This window comes from Camelina sativa, chromosome 8 (assembly GCF_000633955.1).
Source record: "Camelina sativa cultivar DH55 chromosome 8, Cs, whole genome shotgun sequence".
Classification (NCBI taxonomy): domain Eukaryota; kingdom Viridiplantae; phylum Streptophyta; class Magnoliopsida; order Brassicales; family Brassicaceae; genus Camelina; species Camelina sativa.
Genome location: NC_025692.1, coordinates 17,078,553 through 17,098,083, shown reverse-complemented (window position 1 = coordinate 17,098,083; position 19,531 = coordinate 17,078,553). Strand labels below are relative to the sequence as shown.

General features: G+C 39.9%; 1 protein-coding gene across 1 annotated transcript; it reads right to left on the bottom strand.

The window, feature by feature from the left end:
• LOC109125951 lies at positions 722-9,839 on the bottom strand. Its single transcript, XM_019228769.1, has 7 exons — positions 9,749-9,839; positions 9,008-9,197; positions 8,376-8,506; positions 3,756-3,870; positions 2,111-3,485; positions 1,841-2,023; positions 722-1,360 (listed from the first exon to the last, which is right to left on the bottom strand). Exons 1-7 carry the CDS (start codon positions 9,837-9,839, stop codon positions 722-724), a joined length of 2,724 nt encoding a protein of 907 aa, XP_019084314.1.

Sequence of the window (19,531 nt, the reverse complement as noted above, 5' to 3'; positions counted from 1 at the left end):
AAAATGAATAAGAAGTCCTGAATATGTGACACGTTCCCTATCCTAATGCCCAAAACGAGAAGAATTTAAATCCGGTTAGGTTCCAATAAAGTAGAGTCTAAGTCTTTCCGGTGAAACCTTAATGGGATGAAGCTTTTCTGGCCAGGAGAAGGGTCCGAATGTGAAGAGGTATTAGCTCGTCTCTGTACTCTTAGTTCTGCAACAATGGTCACTAGGAAAAACGGTCAAACTCACAAATGGTTAAAAACATCACAGATTTCGGTCCTAATTCCCACAATTTTTGGTTCGACTCACATGACAAACTGACTCAATAAAAAGAAAGATAAAGAAAACAAATGTCATAGGAGACCCTCCCCGGACTTACTTTACACCGTCTCCGGTGTGAAAATAAGAAAGAAAGAAGAAGAAGGAGAAGAAGAAGAGAGGAGGGTTTTGCGAGTTGGTGGGTTACCTGGTCCTGGTGGGCCTGGGCCTGAAATTCATTAAACTCACCTGGCCCAATCGCTCTTCTCTTTTTCTTTGGTTTTCAGTTCGCCGAGCATGTGCATCGGGTTGCTCGCGTCCTGCGAGCATGTGCTCCGCGTCTTCTTCCAACATTCCTGAAACCGAAAAGAGAAGAAACAAATCCTAAAAAGAAAAAGAAAAACTCAGCAATATATACCTGGTGGGTTGCCTCCCACCCAGCGCTTGTTTTAAGTCATTAGCTTGACTCGAAAGCTCCTTAGGCAGTAGGAGGATCGCCTAGGGTGACGGTCTCACCCCTTGCATGCTCAGAGACAGCAAGATACGGCTTCAGCCTCTGTCCATTCACCACAAATTCTCCTCCTTTTGTGTCCAGCAACACAACAGCCCCATATGGTCTAATCTCCTTGATGGTGAAGGGTCCGGACCATCGTGATCTTAGCTTTCCGGGAAACAGTTTCAGCCTAGAGTTGAACAACAAGACTTGATCATTAGGAGCAAAGGTCCTAGTGAGGATCCGCTTGTCATGGTAGGCTTTGGTACGCTCCTTGTAGAGTTTTGAGTTTTCATAGGCGAGGTGCCTAATCTCCTCTAGCTCATGCAGTTGCATCTTCCTCCTTTCATGGGCGCTCTTAGTGTCAAAGTTCAGCATTTTCACTGCCCAAGCAGCCTTGTACTCTAGCTCAACAGGAAGGTGACACGCCTTACCATACACCAAGTGAAACGGTGTAGTCCCCAGGGGTGTTTTGTAGGCGGTTCTATAAGCCCATAGAGCCTCATCTAGCTTCAGAGACCAATCCTTCCTTGTTGTGTTCACTGTTTTTTGCAAAATGCTCTTAATCTCCCGGTTAGAGATCTCAACTTGGCCGCTTGTTTGTGGGTGGTAGGGGGTGGCGACCTTGTGCCTCACTCCATTCTTCTTGAGAAGACTCTCAAAGACCTTGTTAATGAAATGCGATCCACCATCGCTAATGACTACCCGTGGGACACCAAACCGTGGGAAAATAACCGACTTGAACATCTTGAGCACGGTCTTTGCATCATTATTGGGGCTGGCCAAAGCTTCTACCCACTTGGACACGTAATCGACAGCCACCAATATGTACTCATTGCCGAATGAGTTCGGGAAAGGTCCCATGAAGTCAATTCCCCAAACATCAAATACCTCAACCTCCAAGATGAAATTCTGAGGCATTTCATTCCTCCTGCTGATGTTCCCTTGTCTCTGACATGTGTCGCAAGTAGACACGAACCGCTGCGCATCTCTGAACATGGTAGGCCACCAATAACCCGCTTGAAGAGCTTTGGACACGGTTTTGAAAGTAGCAAAGTGTCCAGCATAGGGTGAGCTATGGCAATGAAACAAGACTCCAGGAACCTCCTCCTCAGTCACACACCTCCTGAAAACACCATCCGAGCAATGCCTATAGAGGTAAGGCTCATCCCAAAAATACCGCCTTATGTCTTTTAGGAACTTCTTCTTCTTGTTCCCCACAAACTCAGTAGGTTCTTTCTCTGCTGCTAGGTAGTTTGCATACTCTCCAAACCAGGGAAAACTCGGCTGTTTGTTGGTATCGATTGCCTTGCACGGAGTTTTNGCATTGCACAAGCCAAACGGCATTCTGCGGTAAGCAAAGGTGCCGTAAGCACATGTGAATGTGGTCTTCTCTTGATCATTNTGTTCTTCAGGAAGGCTATCATCCAAGGGTAGCTCTTCTTCTATCCTCATTCTTGATAAGTGATCTGCAACTCCGTTCTCAATGCCCTTCTTGTCTTTAATCTCCAAGTCAAACTCTTGAAGCAACAAAATCCAACGGAGTAGCCTTGGTTTTGCATCCTTCTTGGTCAGTAGATACCTCAACGCTGCATGATCATTGTGAAAAACCACTTTGGAACCAACACGGTATGATCGGAACTTCTCAAAAGCAAACACAACCGCTAAAAGTTCTTTCTCGGTTGTAGCGTACTTGCACTGAGCCTTATCCAAGGTGCGGCTGGCATAGTATATCACGTGCAGCTTCTTGTCTTTTCTTTGTCCCAGAACTGCTCCCACGGCATAGTCACTCACATCAGTCATGACCTCAAAGGGAAGGTCCCAATCTGGCGGTTGTACAATCGGAGCGCTAACCAAGGCTCCCTTGATCGTGTGAAATGCTTCCAAGCAAGTAGAATCGAAATCAAACTTCACTTCCTTACACAACAGCTGGGTAAGAGGTCTTGCTATCTTGGAGAAATCCTTAATGAACCGTCTGTAGAAACCGGCGTGGCCAAGGAAACTGCGGATCCCTTTTACCGAATTAGGTGGTTGTAAACTCATCATCACCTCAACCTTGGCTTTGTCAACCTCAATCCCCTTTTCAGAAATCTTGTGTCCCAGCACTATCCCATCTCTGACCATGAAGTGGCATTTCTCCCAATTCAGCACCAGATGTTTGTCTTCACACCGCTGCAACACCCTGCACAAATTAGACAAACAAACGGAAAAGGAGCTCCCATAGACGGAGAAATCGTCCATGAAAACTTCCATTATATCCTCAATCAGGTCAGTGAAAATGGACATCATGCATCGTTGGAAGGTCGCTGGTGCATTGCACAAGCCAAACGGCATTCTGCGGTAAGCAAAGGTGCCGTAAGGACATGTGAATGTGGTCTTCTCTTGATCGTCGGGATGGATTGGGATCTGAAAGAAACCTGAATAGCCATCTAAGAAACAGTAGTAAGGATGGTTAGCCAATCTCTCAAGCATTTGATCAATAAACGGCAAAGGAAAATGATCCTTACGGGTCGCAGCATTAAGTTTTCTATAGTCTATGCACATGCGATGTCCCGTAACTGTCCTAGTAGGAATCAACTCATCCTTATCATTCTTAACCACTGTAATTCCACCTTTCTTAGGGACTACATGAACTGGACTAATCCAGGAACTATCAGAAATAGCATAAATTACACCCGCATCTAGAAGTTTCATTATCTCTTTCTTAACAACATCCTTTAGATTCGGGTTCAACCTCCTCTGATGTTCTACCGAAGTCATTGATTCATCTTCTAGATGTATCCTATGCATGCAAAGATCTGGTGAGATTCCTGGGATGTCATCTAGTGAATACCCTAGAGCATTTCTATACTTCCTAAGTTCACAAAGGAGCAAAGCGGTCTCTACATTGTTTAGTTCAGAGTTCACTATCACGGGGTATGTAGAGTTAGGACCTAGGAACGCGTACCTTAGCCCGGCTGGAAGTGGTTTTAGCTCTACCTTTGGAGCTCTTAACTCGCTCCAAGGACCGTCCGCTGACTTTACCGGAGCATGTGCTCCGGAATCCGGAGCAGGTGCTCCCTCGGCGGATTCCTCCCCTGATTGGTTCTCATCGTCTAGGCTGGCGTAAGCTACCAGTTGCTGGAACCGTGTACCTGCATCCAAAATGCGTGTAAAACCATCAGCTTCCTCATTCAAGAATCCATACTTACCCTCTGCCTTTGTCAAGGCAACCTCCAACGGGTCGAGAGTGAGAACTTCATCGGTAACCTCATGTGCAACCTCTGAACCATCATCAACCACAAAAGTCTGACCATCTATCATAGGTTTCTTGAGCAGCTTATTCATCTCAAACCTTGCGATCATATCCCCCAGCTGGAGATCGATCGCTCCCCCTTGCACATCTATAATCGCACCAGCTGTGCATAAGAATGATCTACCCAAGATCAGGGGGTCACGTGGTTCTTCTTCAAGTTCCAGAACCACAAAGTCTGCTGGTATAAGCGTGTCCCCTATCTGGACATGTAAATCCTCCAACACTCCTATGGGGCGCTTGGTGGATCTATCCGCGAATACTAACGAAATCCGTGTAGACTTGAACTTCGTGTATCCCAGCCTTTTAGCCACTGAATATGGCATAAGGTTCACACTGGAACCTAGATCACAGAGGGAGTTTGCAAAAATCGTTTTACCGATTCTCACGGATAAGACAAATCGCCCTGGATCATCTCTCTTCTTTAGCACTTTGTTTTGCAGCACAGCACTGCACTCTCTTGAAACCATCATCACGTTCTCTTCCTCTGACACTCTCCCATAAACTAACCCTTTCACATATCTCTTCAAAGCAGGTATCATCTGAACAGCATCAGCCAGGGGTAGTTTTACCGTCAATTCTCTCAACATCTCCTTGCACTTTGCATCCTCCAAATCCTTGCGAGATTTCTTAGGAGGAACAGGGTAAGGAACCCTAGGGGTGTACACGCGTGCAGGAGGTACCTCAGTAGGAACGGTCTGATCGGGAGTCGGGAGCACGTGCTCGCTGGATGCTAGCACATGCTCGCCGGATGCTTCGGCTTCTTTTTGACTCAACGGTGGAGTCTCAGCAGCATGTTGAGGAAGGTATTCTTCAGCAATACCCTTGCCCTTGTCAAGCCTAGCGGATGGTGCTTCTCTAGGGGGTAACTTCTTTCCTCCCCTTAGCTCAATCGCATTGACATACTCGTTCCGCGGGTTTGCTTCCCCTTTTCCGGGCAGAGTCCCAGGAGTTCTTTTCACGGCTTCAGCAGTCTGTGCAACCTGAACATCAAGCTTCTTCACATGTGACATTACTGCCTCATACTTCCCATTAAGGTCATTGTACATGGTATCGACCTTAGCGTTGATTTCCACTGAAGCTTTTTGTTGATTCACCAAGAGTTGTTGCATCATGTTTTTCAGCTCATCCTGAGAGCTGCTAGCAGATGAAGGTCCCAACTGCTGGTTGGTGTAAGGCAGTGCTTGCTGAGCGCTTGTATATGCCTGCTGGTTCCCCCCTTGGAAACGGTTTTGAGTGGGCACAAACTGTTTGCCTTGGAAGTTGTTTGAGAAGGTTTTCTGATAACCCATCTGATTCTGAGCTCCTTGCTGCGGATACACCTGATCCTGAGGATTCTCCACGTTGGTGCTTCTGTAGGACAAATTCGGATGGCTTCTGTAGTTCGAGTTGAAACCCCTGTTCTGCACAAAACCTTGCCCACTCACATAATTAACCTCCATCGTTTCATCCTCTCCATCACAAATCTCCTGAGCTAGCGGCATGTCTCCGGTCTCATCGACAAAATGGACAGTTTTCTGGCTCCCCTTCAGAAGAAGGTTCACCTTGGCTGTCAACTCGTCAATCTTTTGCGTATCGACACTGTTGACCTTCACGGACCTGTCATACTCAGGAGCCTTGTTGCTGGAGCTTGCAGCTAGGTTCTCAATCAACTGATATGCTCCTTCCTTAGACTTTGTCATAAAATCCCCATTGCTGGCCGAGTTGAGAGCGTTTTTGTAGTCCCAGTTAACTCCATCATAGAAAATGCCCAGAATCTGTTCATCACTGAATCCATGGTGCGGACACTCTCTACGGTACTCTTTGTACCTCTCCCAAGCCTCGCAGAAGGCTTCTCCAGTGTGCTGTTGGAACGATGAAATCTTGTTCCTCAGGGCAGCGGTCTTAGCCTTGGTGTAGAAATGGTCCAGAAACGCAGATCTACACTGTTCCCATGATGTCAGAGACCCAGGTGGCAATGACTTCAGCCAACGTGAAGCTCTATCCGCAAGAGAGAAGGGAAAGAGCTTGCACTTCAGAAAGTCTGGCGGTATCCCATTTGAACCAGTGGTGCTACATATCTCCTCAAAATTCTCGATGTGGTCCATCGGAATCTCAGCTGGGAGACCGTGAAATAGGTGCTGCTTCACTAGAGAGATCATCTGTGGCTTGATCTCAAAATCTTGTCTCGGGATGGTGGGAGGAACAATCGCCGCTCGGTTGGTGTAGAACACATGCGGGTTGTCCTTGTCCCCAATGGACGGTTGTGGCGGCGCGGCTCTTTCGTGTTGAGCACGGAGCAACTGCCCCAACTGTTGTCGAAGTTGCTGCAACTCGGCAGCCATATCCTCATTGTTTCTGTTGTCACCCATGTTGACGGATTGAAACTTTCTGTTCTTGCGGTTTGTTCTTTCTGCCAAAGAGAGCTCTGCGGCTGACAAAGCAACTAGTTCTTCGGTGTTGTTTCTTCTTGTAGATCTTCTTGACATGCACCTGAAACACACGCAAAGAAGAAGCAGAAAGACAAATCAGTAAGGTCTTAGTCTAGTAATTTCGCCGAAAACCAAAGGTAAAAATTTGGTCCCCGGCAACGGCGCCAAAAACTTGATACACAGAGTTTTAAACCCTATTTTCCTACTGCAAGTGCACAGCAAAGAAGTAGTACTTAGGGGTCGAATCCCACGAAGACCAAGTTTTACTCTATGGTTCTATTGGTTCAATTTCAAGCTAAGACAATTCAAAGTTGGGTTTGTTTGGTAACAGTAACGCGATTAAAACGGTATAAAAAGGCAATAAGCAAAACACTAGATCAGGGGTAATTCTCGAGAATTTCAGAGATAGCAACTAAACAACTATTCAGGGCATAGATTAAGTACCAGTCTAGAACTCAAACATAAATATAAACTGATCCACTGTCGTGGTATCAATAACTCTATCTGATCGATTCTGTGCGGAAACGCGGAGCACGTGCTCAGACATCCGGAGCACATGCTCGGCGGTCCATAAACCCTAAACTGTCGTTTGAGCCCAGAATCGCAGACAAGCATTAAAGAACAGGAATGATAAGTTCACAAATCACCTACACATCAACTTTCGCAGGTCTAGGATAATTTGCCCACTAATGTCTTTTCTAGCAACCTATTACACTTTTGATGAATAGATAAACCTAGAATCATAGATTGGGTGATCAAATCAACCTAAGCATTAAGTCTAACAATAGTGAAGACAATCGATTATATAAAGCCCTATTTGTGTTCTGTTGCTAACCCATGAAACCCCTTTTGAAACCCCTAATCTAGCAAAGAAAACTACTCAGACATAGAGAAATGAATAACCAACATAGATGAGAAATTCAATAGCATAAAAATATAAAAATCACAAGGGTTCAGAATCGCTTCTCTAACGTAGCCGCTCTTCCTCTCCCTCACAAAACGTCGCTCCCCCAAAAACCAAAAGAAAAGGTAAGTATCTCTCCCCTAAAACCCTAGGTTAAATAGCATACAAGTAGAGAAAAATAAGGAAAGATTCCAAATTCAAATCTCCCTATTAAAAAGCGATCTCAGCCCTCTTTCTCTCACAAAGGATCGCCTAAAATAAGGGGAATTAGGCAGGGAATCGGCGCCTAGATGCTTGCCACGTGTCGTCATGAAACCATAGAGTTGGGAGCATGTGCTCGGAAATCGGGAGCATGTGCTCCTGGGTCTAAAATCAGCTTTTCTGCTCCAATTCAACTCCTTTCTGCTCCGATTGTTCCTGCTGTTCTAATCCTTGCTTTTAGCTTCCTAGCCTCTTATTATAACCTGAAAAGGACTCAAACAACTACAAAACTATCAAATAAACGGGGTCAAAGTGAGTCAAAACCGTAACATATCACGTAGGTCGAGAGGGAGATCTCGCGTTTTGAAGTTTCTGCATCACCTGCACATACCTCTTCTGCGTCAGACAGCTGCTCAAACTCCTCTGGTTCATCCGTTTCTCTGTGGGAGTCTAGCATATTCTTGTAAGAAGTGGTCTCCTCATTCAGGAACCCTTCTTCTCCATCCTTGGTTAGAGCAGTTTTGAGATGATCCTCCTCAGCTAGATCCTCCAACAACTCATCAGCCAACTTATCCATCTCTTCAATGTAGAAGACTTGTTCTCCTATTGTTGGCTTCTTCAAAGTATCCTTGATGTCAAATTTCATAATGAAGTCATCGCCCATGTTGAGATCAATCTTGTCATTTCTGACATCAATGATGGCTCCAGCAGTCACCAGGAACGGTCTTCCTAAGATCAGAGGATCTTTCGGTTCTTCATCCATCTCCAGAACCACGAAGTCGGTTGGCACGTCCACATCTCTGATCCTGACAGGAAAGTCCTCTAAAATACCATGTGGGAGTCTCACTGATCTATCTGCAAGGATGAGGGAGATGTCGCAACCCTTAAACCTTGTGAAACCCAACTTCTTAGCCACAGAGAATGGCATTAGATTAACTGAAGCGCCCAGATCACATAAGCACCTATCAAAAGACATAGGTCCAATGGAGCAGGGTAGAGTGAATGATCCGGGATCTTTGAGCTTCTTGGGTACAACCTTCCTCTAGATGATTGCACTGCACTCAAGACTTAGTACCACCATGCCTTGAACTTCTTTTGATCTCTCCATCACAAAGTCCTTGAGGAGTTTCTGGTAGTGAGGAACAAGTGCGAATGCATCCAGCAATGGCATCCTCAACTCAATCTCCTTGACTTGTTTTTCGAACAAGGCTTTGTACTTCTCAGTAAGCTGCTTCTTGAACCTCACTGGAAATGGTAGAGGAGGCTTGTACGGTGGAGGGATGAATCTCGCACATTTGTCATCAGGAATAGCAGGTTCCTTAACAGCTTCAGGTTCGGACTACTTCACTGGCTCGATTGGATCTTTGACTGCTTTGACTTGGTTCTCCATCTGAGCGCCATCCTGAGAAAAACCCTCCCTATCTAATTCTTCACTGTCTGCAGTGACGTCTGGAACTCATTGCCTGGGAGGCAATGCTTTCCCACTTCTCAGCGTAATGGCATTGGCGAACTCCTTGGGGTTCAGAACAGCCTTTCCTGGGAATTGTCCAGTTTTGGTGCAGAAGTAGAAGCGGATTAGCCTTCCATGTACCTTATCTTCGAATTCAGAGCTTCGAATTTGACGTTCAGGTCGTTGTAGGAACATTCCATCCTCTGAGTAAGGTCAGCAAACTTCTTAGCAGTATCCATAGAATCACTAGCTTGACCCTGAAGAAGTTGCTGCATCATTTGTTTCATTTCTTGATTTGGGGCTGGAGTAGGCTGAACTAGTTGAGGGCAGAATCCTGGTGGTGGTCCTGAGGGAGCCTGGTAACCTTGTTGGAATTGTTGTTTAGGAACGAATCCCCGATTGTAATGCATAAAAGGTTTTTGTTGACCTTTCTGTTGTTGTTGAGGCGGATACACCTGATCTTGTGGATTGGCAACATTGTTACTTTGGTAAGATAAATTTGGGTTTTCCTTGTATTGGTTGTAACCTCTGTTGTACCCACCCTGATTCTGGACATAGCTGATCTCCTCAGTCTACTCACCCTCCCCATCTGGAATTTGTAAAGGATCATCGTCAGATACAAAGTGGATGCTCCGCTGCTGGCTTAGCAAGATATGGTCAAGTTTCTCATTGACATTCTTGAGGTCCTTCTTGTACTTCTCCTCAGACCCAGCGTCGCCTCTAACTGTGCGGTCATAGTCTTCATTGTAGTTACCGTCAGACTGGGCGAGATTTTCAACCAGTTGCCAACCTTCATCTACGTCCTTGTTCAGGAAGTTACCGTTAGAAGCAGTGTCAAGCAACATATGTGATACTAGGATTTTTGTGTCTCTCCTAATCCTAGCAGGTTCAATTATCCTTATGCATTGTAGTACTTAAGGTGTCAATCCAAATGGGATTATGCTAATCACAAAAGATGCAATCAAGATAGTACAAGTTAAGCCAATTCAGAAATGGGGTGGTATTCTATCAACCTAATGAAACAGAAATGTAAAATGCAAAATGTAAAGTACTTAAACAGAAACTAAATGCAAGATAAATAAATGAAAGCAGTGCAAAATATAAAGAAGCAAGAGTAACAAAAAACAGTAAATAAACAGGATGAAAACTAAATTAAACAGGAAATAAACAAGAGCAAAATAGAAAAGAACAGAGCATAAATACGAAAATAAACTGGAGCTCGACCTAGCACTCGATCGAGCATGGTATGAACCAAGGTCGAGTGCATGGACGAGTGATGCAGAACAGAAGATTAAACTTAAAACTAAAAGCAGAAACAATAAAGCAGAAAAAGACAAGTAATTAAATGCAAGAAACAAAAGCAAACAAGTAGCAAATAGATCCTAAGGATGGGAATTATTGGTTGGTATTAAACTTAATCTAGCTAGGTTGCTTAACAAAACTCAATCAACAAAGAGCTAATCCTTAGATAATGATCTCAAGGGCTTACCAATCCACTCTCATGAAAGAGGTAATCAAGTTTAGTAACATCCTAACCCAACTCTCATTGGTGAAACCATACTAAACAAGCTTTAAGAATCAGATCATTAATGTCAAAATTCACTTTAAACATCTAATCTCTTAGCATGCTTCATGATAATCTCTAGACTTAGCCTTATCTAGCAACTTAGACATTGGTGTGATGCTAAGAAGCTTAAGATCTATCCTTACCTTCTCAGTATAAGAATAGCATAGAGCATATCTAATCTAGAAAGGATTTTATGGAATTCAAGCTTAAACAATCCTAAACAAACTAAGTTCTCTACCAACCTAACCCATCCTTAAGAATCTATCTCTACTCAGAATCTAATAAATGAGATGTAAGAACACAAACCCAGAAAATGATGAAACAGACATAATCATAAAGATGATGATAAAATAAGCAACTTTGTAGAAGAAATCAAATGAAAATACTTAAAGGATCAAAAGTTATGAAGATTACAATTTTTGGTGGCTAGACCTAAAAAAACGAGGTTGTTTTGTGGCCAGAGTTAAGAGACCTATTTATAGAAAAGAAGGGAAGCCCTAGTTAGCTAGGAGACAAAATAGAGAGGCAGCTCACAACTCGATCATGTGCTCGATAGAGTGCATGGTCGAGTGACCTTTTCTTCTGCTTTTTCCAACGGTCGAGTCCTCGATCTGGGATAATATCTGTTCAGTAAATTCCGGATAACTTTTGCATCATAACTCCGATCGGCCTGAGACCACCGGCATTGGAAATCTAACTCGGTTGTCTACAATTGACAACGGAAGATCTTTATTCGGGTCGATCTTTGAGGGACTTGTTTTGAATCCGACCGAGTGTGTGCTCTACTCCATTGTCGAGTGATTGCTTTCCTCCTCTTTTGAGCCTTATCCCTTGCTAGATGTCCCTTTTTGATCACAACTTCTCCTTTGTGCTTCCAAAATACGTAATTCACCTGTTTATGCACACAAATATGCAAATGCAATGCAAATTCTATCCAAATGCATAAACTGAGAATAAAAGACATAAATGTGCTAAAACTAACTCTAAACAATGCAAAACAGGAGATAAATGCATGCTAAAAGATGGTAAAATATAGAGTTATCAATACGTATCGTTGGTAGTACATCACGGTAGAGAGTGTTCAGCAGTGACTCGTTGCTGAATTCATGGTGCGGACACTAGTTATGGTAACCCTTGAAACGCTCCCAGACTTCACAGAATGATTCTGAGCTCTTCTGAGTAAAGATAGAAATCTCATTCCTGAGACGGGCTGTTCTGGAGTTGGAGAAGAATTTGGCCAAGAATGCTTTCTTGCAACCATCCCAAGTTGTGATTGATCCCTTGGGAAGGTTTTTCTCCCAGTGATGAGCTTTGTCTCCCAGGGAGAACGGGAAGAGGCGCAACTTGAAACCATCCTCACTCACGCCGTTGATCTTGGTGAGACTACACAGACGGTCGAACTCGTCCAAATGGTCTGGTGGATCCTCCATAGGTAACCTATGAAACTTGTTCCCCTGGATCATGGAGATCAGACTGCCTTTGATTTCGAAGTTTTTGTTCTGCACGGTGGGAGGGACGATACCAGCATGCTGAGTATGAGTATTGGGGCATCCCCAGCACTAATGTTTCGCGGTCTCGGATTTGGTTCATTCTGTTGTTCCATATTGACTGGTAAGGGATGATCAGTGAGTTGACGAGCTTGTCGTTGTCGTTGTAACCGATTGATGTCGTCGATAACAGGAAGGAGATTCTGATGCCCTCTTGATCTGGTGTCCATGTAAGGTTGCAATCAACAGGTTCCTGAGATGCAGAACAAACAAGCAGACAACCAAAACAAGTCAGTACTCAGAATGAGAAGTGTAACAGAACTTAATCTTGCAAGACTTGAAATCTTAAATGTAGCAAAACGAATCCCAAATGGCAATAACGCCAAATTGATACTAAGATTTTTGTGTGTCTATCCTAGCAGGTTCAATTAACCTTATGCAGTTGTAATACTTAAGGTGTCAATCCAGAAGTCAAGCCAATTCAAAGAGAGTGTTTGTCTAACAGTCCTAGAATGATGACAATACAAAACGAAAATGAGTCACAGAACGAGAAACGAGAATGCATGACAAGAAGCAAAAATGAATAAAAACATAAACGAGTCTAAGCAAGAACTAAAAAGGCAAGAAACGAAACAGTCTCAGGAATGTAATAAAAATCAGAAATAAAGAGGTCCTAAGGATGGGAGTAATTGATGTCGGCGGAGTATCCTAGTCTATAGAGTATTTAACATGTCACAAGAAAACCATCCCTAAACAATGAACATCACTTCTTAGCTAATCCAATCTCTTGACAGAAGCTACTCAAACTCAACCACTTCCAAACCTAGCTCTTGCTAGAGAAACATGATCAAGCATGGCATGAAAAACAAGTTCATTCACGTCAACAAACATCCTAGACAACTAATCTCTTAGGCTAGGAACGTAAGTTTCTAGCACTAGTTGGTCAGACATTTCATCGAACACCTTTTGGATGCGGAAATGTCTAAAACTCAGTTCCAATTGATCAGAGAGAAACTAGTATTTCTAACTCTAGCCCAGAAGGGAATCATACAATCAAAGCTTAAACACTCTACATCCTAAGATCCTCCTCCTAATCTATCCCTTCCTCAAGAACTACCACACTACTCAGATCCGAAAATCATCATCAAGGATGCAAACATAGAAAACATTGAAACAAGCATTATTAGGTAGATAAAAATAAGATGAACGACTTTGTAGAAGGAATCCAATGCAAAAATTGAATAATCTCAAAGATATCGGAATACAAAGTCTTAGAACGTATTTGGTGGCTAGGTTAACCTTAAGGAAAAGAAAACAATACGAGATAAAAGATGTCTTTGACAAAGACTTAACAAAATGTATTTATAGTAAAAACATGTGAACCCCTAAAACTCAAAACGACAAGATGGAGCGTCGGTTCGGAAATCTCCTGAAGCGTGTAAGATGGAGTGCCTTCCTGACATGCTTGATTTGGTCGGTGTACAACCAGTAGCTGGAGTGCGTGGCGAGTGAGAGTGGCTCGGTCGGACCGCTGGGGTGCATGGCGAGTGAGAGTGGCTAGGTCGGACCGCTGGGGTGCGTGGCGAGTGAGAGTGGCTCGGTCAGACCGTTGTGGTGCGTGGCGAGTGAGAGTGGCTTGGTCGGACCGCTGGGGTGCGTGGCGAGTGAGAGTGGCTCGGTCGGACCGCTAGGGTGTGTGGCGAGTGAGAGTGGCTCGGTTGGACCGCTGGAGTGTGTGGCGAGTGAGAGGTGCTCGGTCGGATGCGCTTCCAACGTCTCCTAAATACCTGAAATACTCGGAAATGCACAATGTATGCAAGAATGATGCAAGAACTACCTAGACATGCAAAGTGTATAGAAAAGACTAGAAAATGATGTAAACCAATGAGTTATCCTAGCTAAATGAATGATAAATATATGCTAAGGAGAGACAAAATATAGACATGATTACTTTAACATAGTTTGACTCAACAAAAGTTATCATATAAGAAAGAAAACAAAGTTTCAAAACCGATTCAAACACAATATATCATCTTTTAGCCATCATTGTAAATAAAAAACTTGAATAATGTTAAAGCTATTAAACACATTGAAAATGAATTTAAGAGAAACAATACTTGGAAGGAAAAAATCATATATAAACTTTTTGTGGTTAAAATGTTGGGAAAAGGTGTGTTGAGTACTTAATTTTTGGTCTAATTTGTTTTATATTTTATTGTAGTACTCTTAATCTGTCTCCAATTAATATATTAATCATGTTATCTTTGTCATCAATAAAAATGCCTACTTTTGGTAAACTTTTATCTCTTAGTTACAATTTTAAAATGAAATAAAATTTATGGGAGTTCTAATTTTCTAATTGTAGGGTTTAGAAGACAATCTTTGTGAAATGAACTTCATGATTGTTGGTACCAAACATAGTATCACTCCTATCCTAGTAGATGTAAATGCTGGAATCTCAATAGATGTTATATGTCAAGCTTTGACTTATAGAGGTGAAACACATGTTAAATTTATTTAAGTGATATATGATGGTTCATTGTATTAGCCTACTTCAAATAATAAGAGCTGATCAAGCAGTGTTAGAAAAGTGAATTAAGTACGGCATAAATGTGGTTTGTTAATTAGAAACACATCATATGATACAAATTCAGTTCGTGCGGAACGAGCTGTTCAAGATAATGTTGAATAGTGAAAAAAAACATACAGTGTGGTACAAATGTTTGAATCATGATTGTGTAAAAGTATGGTTTCATTATCTCTTTGTTGGTGTATTTGGTATTTTAAATAATATTTACTTTTCATTATATAATTAGTTAGTGAATGGTAACACCATTAAGTGCGGTATTCAAACAAAAAATAGAAAACCACTAATATGTCACCATTCACAATTTCATTTATCAATTTGCGTTTTGTTTCATTAAATAAATTGTACAGTGTGCGTTATGCATAATTACACCTAAAATATCAAAAACGCACTTCAATTTTTTAATGTAGACAATACCATGTGTTTTTAGCAAATCTGCACCCATAGTTAATAATATCATTTAATAATAATAAAACATGTATATAAAATTAAACATACAACACAAAAATATTATCATACACAATTTCTTTTATATCACTTAAAAAAGTTGGTGTTTTTTTTCCTTTTTTCATTCAAGTATCCATTATTATTTGAAAGTATTTTTTATAGTTGACTTATTATTATTATTAGTTCAAAAGATTATGAGTTTAAATGTGTAATTATGTAATTAAGTTATGTTTTAGCAAATAAATTTTATTTTTTGACAAGTTTTAGCAAATAACTAATAAATGCAATTTAATTATTTGAAACAAACAATGAATAGCTCATTAGATTAGATTTATAATTAATATTATTATTATGATTTTTCAGTAATATGTAAATTTTATCATAAATACAAAATTATGTGCAAATATAATCAATTTAGCAATATATCATGAGCCGCAATTACATTTTTTACCAGTCAAACATTCTATTGTAAACCATAAATAGTTTTTTTCACCAATCAATTTTTATTATGTACCGTTTATTTTGTATAAATCGCACTTGTTCCGCAAACCGCATGTACCGCAGTTGATCCGTACCGCACTCTAAAACCAGTTTCCCCGCACAATCAAATACGCAGTCACCATTCGGACCTTTAGTCCATTCTTTAAATAAACATTTTACTACTACTGAATTGTACCTAAAAATACATTAATTTTGAATTGATTATTTTAGTATTTTCCATTAATTTTCATTTAAACACTTTATAAATTATAGTGTAACTCCAATAATGAAATTATTTTAGAAACATAACATCACTTTTTATCTTATAAATAACTATTCTCACATTCTCCTAGCTTCCACCATATCTCCAATCTTAAAAAGATTTTTTTTTTCTTTCTAATGTACTTGCATAAAAACTCAATTAAGTTATCACTGTAAGAATTTTATTATATATATTGTTTGAAATATATGTTCGATTGCACTTCATATGATTTTATAGAAAATGTATTTAATTTGTTGCTTAAAAAGTAATTTGGATTTTTAATTGTTAAGTACTTTCGTTTATGTGTTAGTTTATATGAATTATGAACAACTCTTATTAAATGTTTAATAGCATAATTAATGAAAAAAAAAATTTATCATTAATAATGTTTCTTTACCCCGAATGCTCAAAAATATTAAAGAAAATTACTATAAAAGTAGAAGAGCCATTAGGAAGTTATGATTAAGTCGGTCGCGTTGGCTCTCCCAGCCCATGTTATGTCTTGTTATAAATTACCACAGGAGTTAACGTCTAAACTAACGAGTGTTATCTCAAGGTTTTGGTGGAAGTCTAACAATAAGACACGAGGATTGTACTGAGTAGCTTGGGATAAGATGTGCAAGAGCAAATGTGACGATGGTTTGGGTTTTTGTACATTGGATCAATTCAATGATGCAATGCTGGCTAAACAATTTTGGCGGCTATTCATTACCTGGATTCCCTAATGGCTCGGGTAATGCGAGGTAGATACTTTCGGAATAAACATCTTTTACATGCAAAGAAGCCTTATTCCCCTTCGTTTGCTTGGAGGAGTATTTATTCAACTAAAAGTTTGGTGGAACACGGTGCAAGGTGGGCGATAGGTTCGGGCTGTCATGTTTCGGTATGGCGGGACCCCTGGATTCCAGATATTCAGCCAAGACCCGTTAATGGCCGTGGGAGATTGTTACAGCCCAACTTGATGGTTAATCATTTGATTAATCCTAGTAATAAAGAGTGGCATATGCCAATTCTTCAGGAGTTTATGGACCCGGCAGATATCCAGATCATTCAAACTATGGAGATCAGTAAATTCAGCAAACCAGATAAGTTGATTTGGCACTATACTAAATCAGGAAAATACTCGGTCAAGTCGGGTTATCGGCTCGCATGGGAATTAATTACAGAAGTTGAATATGAACCATCTTGCACGGCCCTTAGGGCACAGGCCTGGAAACTTGAGGTCCCCTCGAAGGTTCAACATTTTTTCTGGCAGATTGCTTCTGGTTCCCTTCCGGTGATGGAACGACTTGCTCATCGGGGTGTTCGGTGCAATACCCTATGTAAACGCTGTGATTTGGAGGTTGAGACTATAAATCACGCACTTTTTGAGTGTTCCCATTCCCGTCGAATCTGGGACTTATCTTCCATTGACTTAAGTTCCGGGGGCTTTCCCTCTAGGTCCATATACACGAACCTTGATTTTCTTTTTTGGCGGGTGCCATCCCAAGCCGACGTCTCGAATATTCGTCTTCGTTTACCATGGATTTTCTGGTCAATTTGGAAGGATAGGAATAAAAAAGTTTTTCAGGGAATCGAGGTTATTAATCAGGCGGACAGTGATAAATTGTTATGGGAAGAGGCTAAATCCTTTTATTCGGCTACCCTAGATCCCTTGACTGTGGAAACTCGGGATTCTGCTCCCCGGTGTCAGGTTGACGGTTTTTGGAAGGCTTCAGATCCTCTTGTACGTTTGGGATGGTGGTTTTGTAATAGTGAGGATTCCACGCTGGAACACGGAGTCAACGTCGCAGTCCTTCCCTTCTACACTCGGAGTTTCAGGTTTTGATTTGGGCGATGGATTCCTTATTGGCGACTGGTGTGGACTGTCAGAGTTTTGAGACGGACAGCGCAGAATTAGTGGCGATGGTGCAGAATCCTAAGGAGTGGTCCGCCGGTTTGGGCAACCAATTTTGGAGTTATTTTCTAGATTAATGTTTGGTGGAAAAAAAAAAGTAGAAGAGTCAAAAAATACAAGAGAAATATATGTACAATTATATTTAAATAAATTACATATTTTGATATTGTATAATTGGAATAAATAAAAATATAAAAAATGATATTGATATTTAGAAATTTTATTTGTTCAATATTTTTTTATGATTGTTAAATAAATTAAATTTAATTAACAGAAATGGTTATACAACAACTGTTGTATATACACAGGCTATTACCTAGTGCTAAAATATAACAAGCGATTCTGGACATAAACTTTATTAAATGTTTTACAAACTGAAATGGACTAGTGAATTTTAATATAGTATTTATTTTTGATATTTAACTGATAAATAAATTATAAGCATGGGTACTAATTTTATAAGGCTGCACAAGAAAAATAGATGAATGATATTACTATAACATTAAAATTTAACATGTTAATTCGATGTGTAATTTAGGATAACAAGATTTTTATATATTATCTATGGTTCATAAATACAGAATTTATTAAAATGTGCAAATCATCTTCTAGTTATACTATTATACATATATATATATACTAGAATATGACCTGTGCTAGAGCACGGGTTGAAATTTTTTTTGTTTTTTTTGTAATTTTTATTCAAAACATCATATATGTACTTTTTCTTTTTAAGTGTTTTTTTGAATGGAATAATATGCCATAAAATCATATGCTGAACATGACTTATGAAATAACATCTTTTTGTAAGATCTATTCTAATAGATCTAGATATCGCGGGTTAAGTTGTGTGATAAAAAAAAAATTGTTTGTTAATTTTATTTGATTTGGTTAGTGTTTAAAATTATATATTGTATTTTGATTGTTAATTCTATGACTTAACCCATAGTTTACGACATATTAGTTTTGGGACCAAATATGTAATGTATGTTTGTGAAATTCATCTTGACCGAGAAAGACTACCAAACAACATTATTCCAAACTTTAATTTAAACCTGTGCTATAGCAAGAAAACATATTTCTTGAAATTTTTAATATTATAGTGACATTATTGATCTGTGCTATAACAAATCAAATTAGAGTGTTTATAATTTTTACCTTTTTGATCTATCATATATTTATGATATTCTTAAAGATATCAAATTAAACTATTTTAAAATATTTCAAATTAAATTATTTAAAAAGTTTATTAGAGTATAAAAAACTATACAATTCAACAATAGAAATATATGAAATTGAATTTAAATATTCAAATTTTGACCTGTTACTCAGTCAAAATTTTAGTTGAATAGATATTTTGTAAAAGAGAATAAATAAAATTCGGGAGATTTTATTTTATTTCTTTAATCGCCTAACAATATATATGGTTGTTTAAATATACTCTATTAGACGTGTTTAATAGAGAAAATTTTTGTTAAAGATTTGTTTATAGTGTTTCATTTGTTTCCATATTTTATTTCTCTAAGTTGTATTATTCTTTGGGATATCCTCTTTCAGTGTATTCATTGCAAGTAATTAATAATAATGCAGGTAAAGTAATTATTTTAATCCCTAAATCTCGGTATGACTAACGAAACCAATCTATATAACCTATTTTGTAACCAACTAATAAATCAAATAATAATTATAACTTTATAACCTATAACTATTATATAGTCTACCAAAAAGAAGTTGTGTACTTCAGAAATATTAAATTGGGGATGTTAAAGCTGTGAAAAGTAAAAAGGACATTGACATCATAAAATTTAAG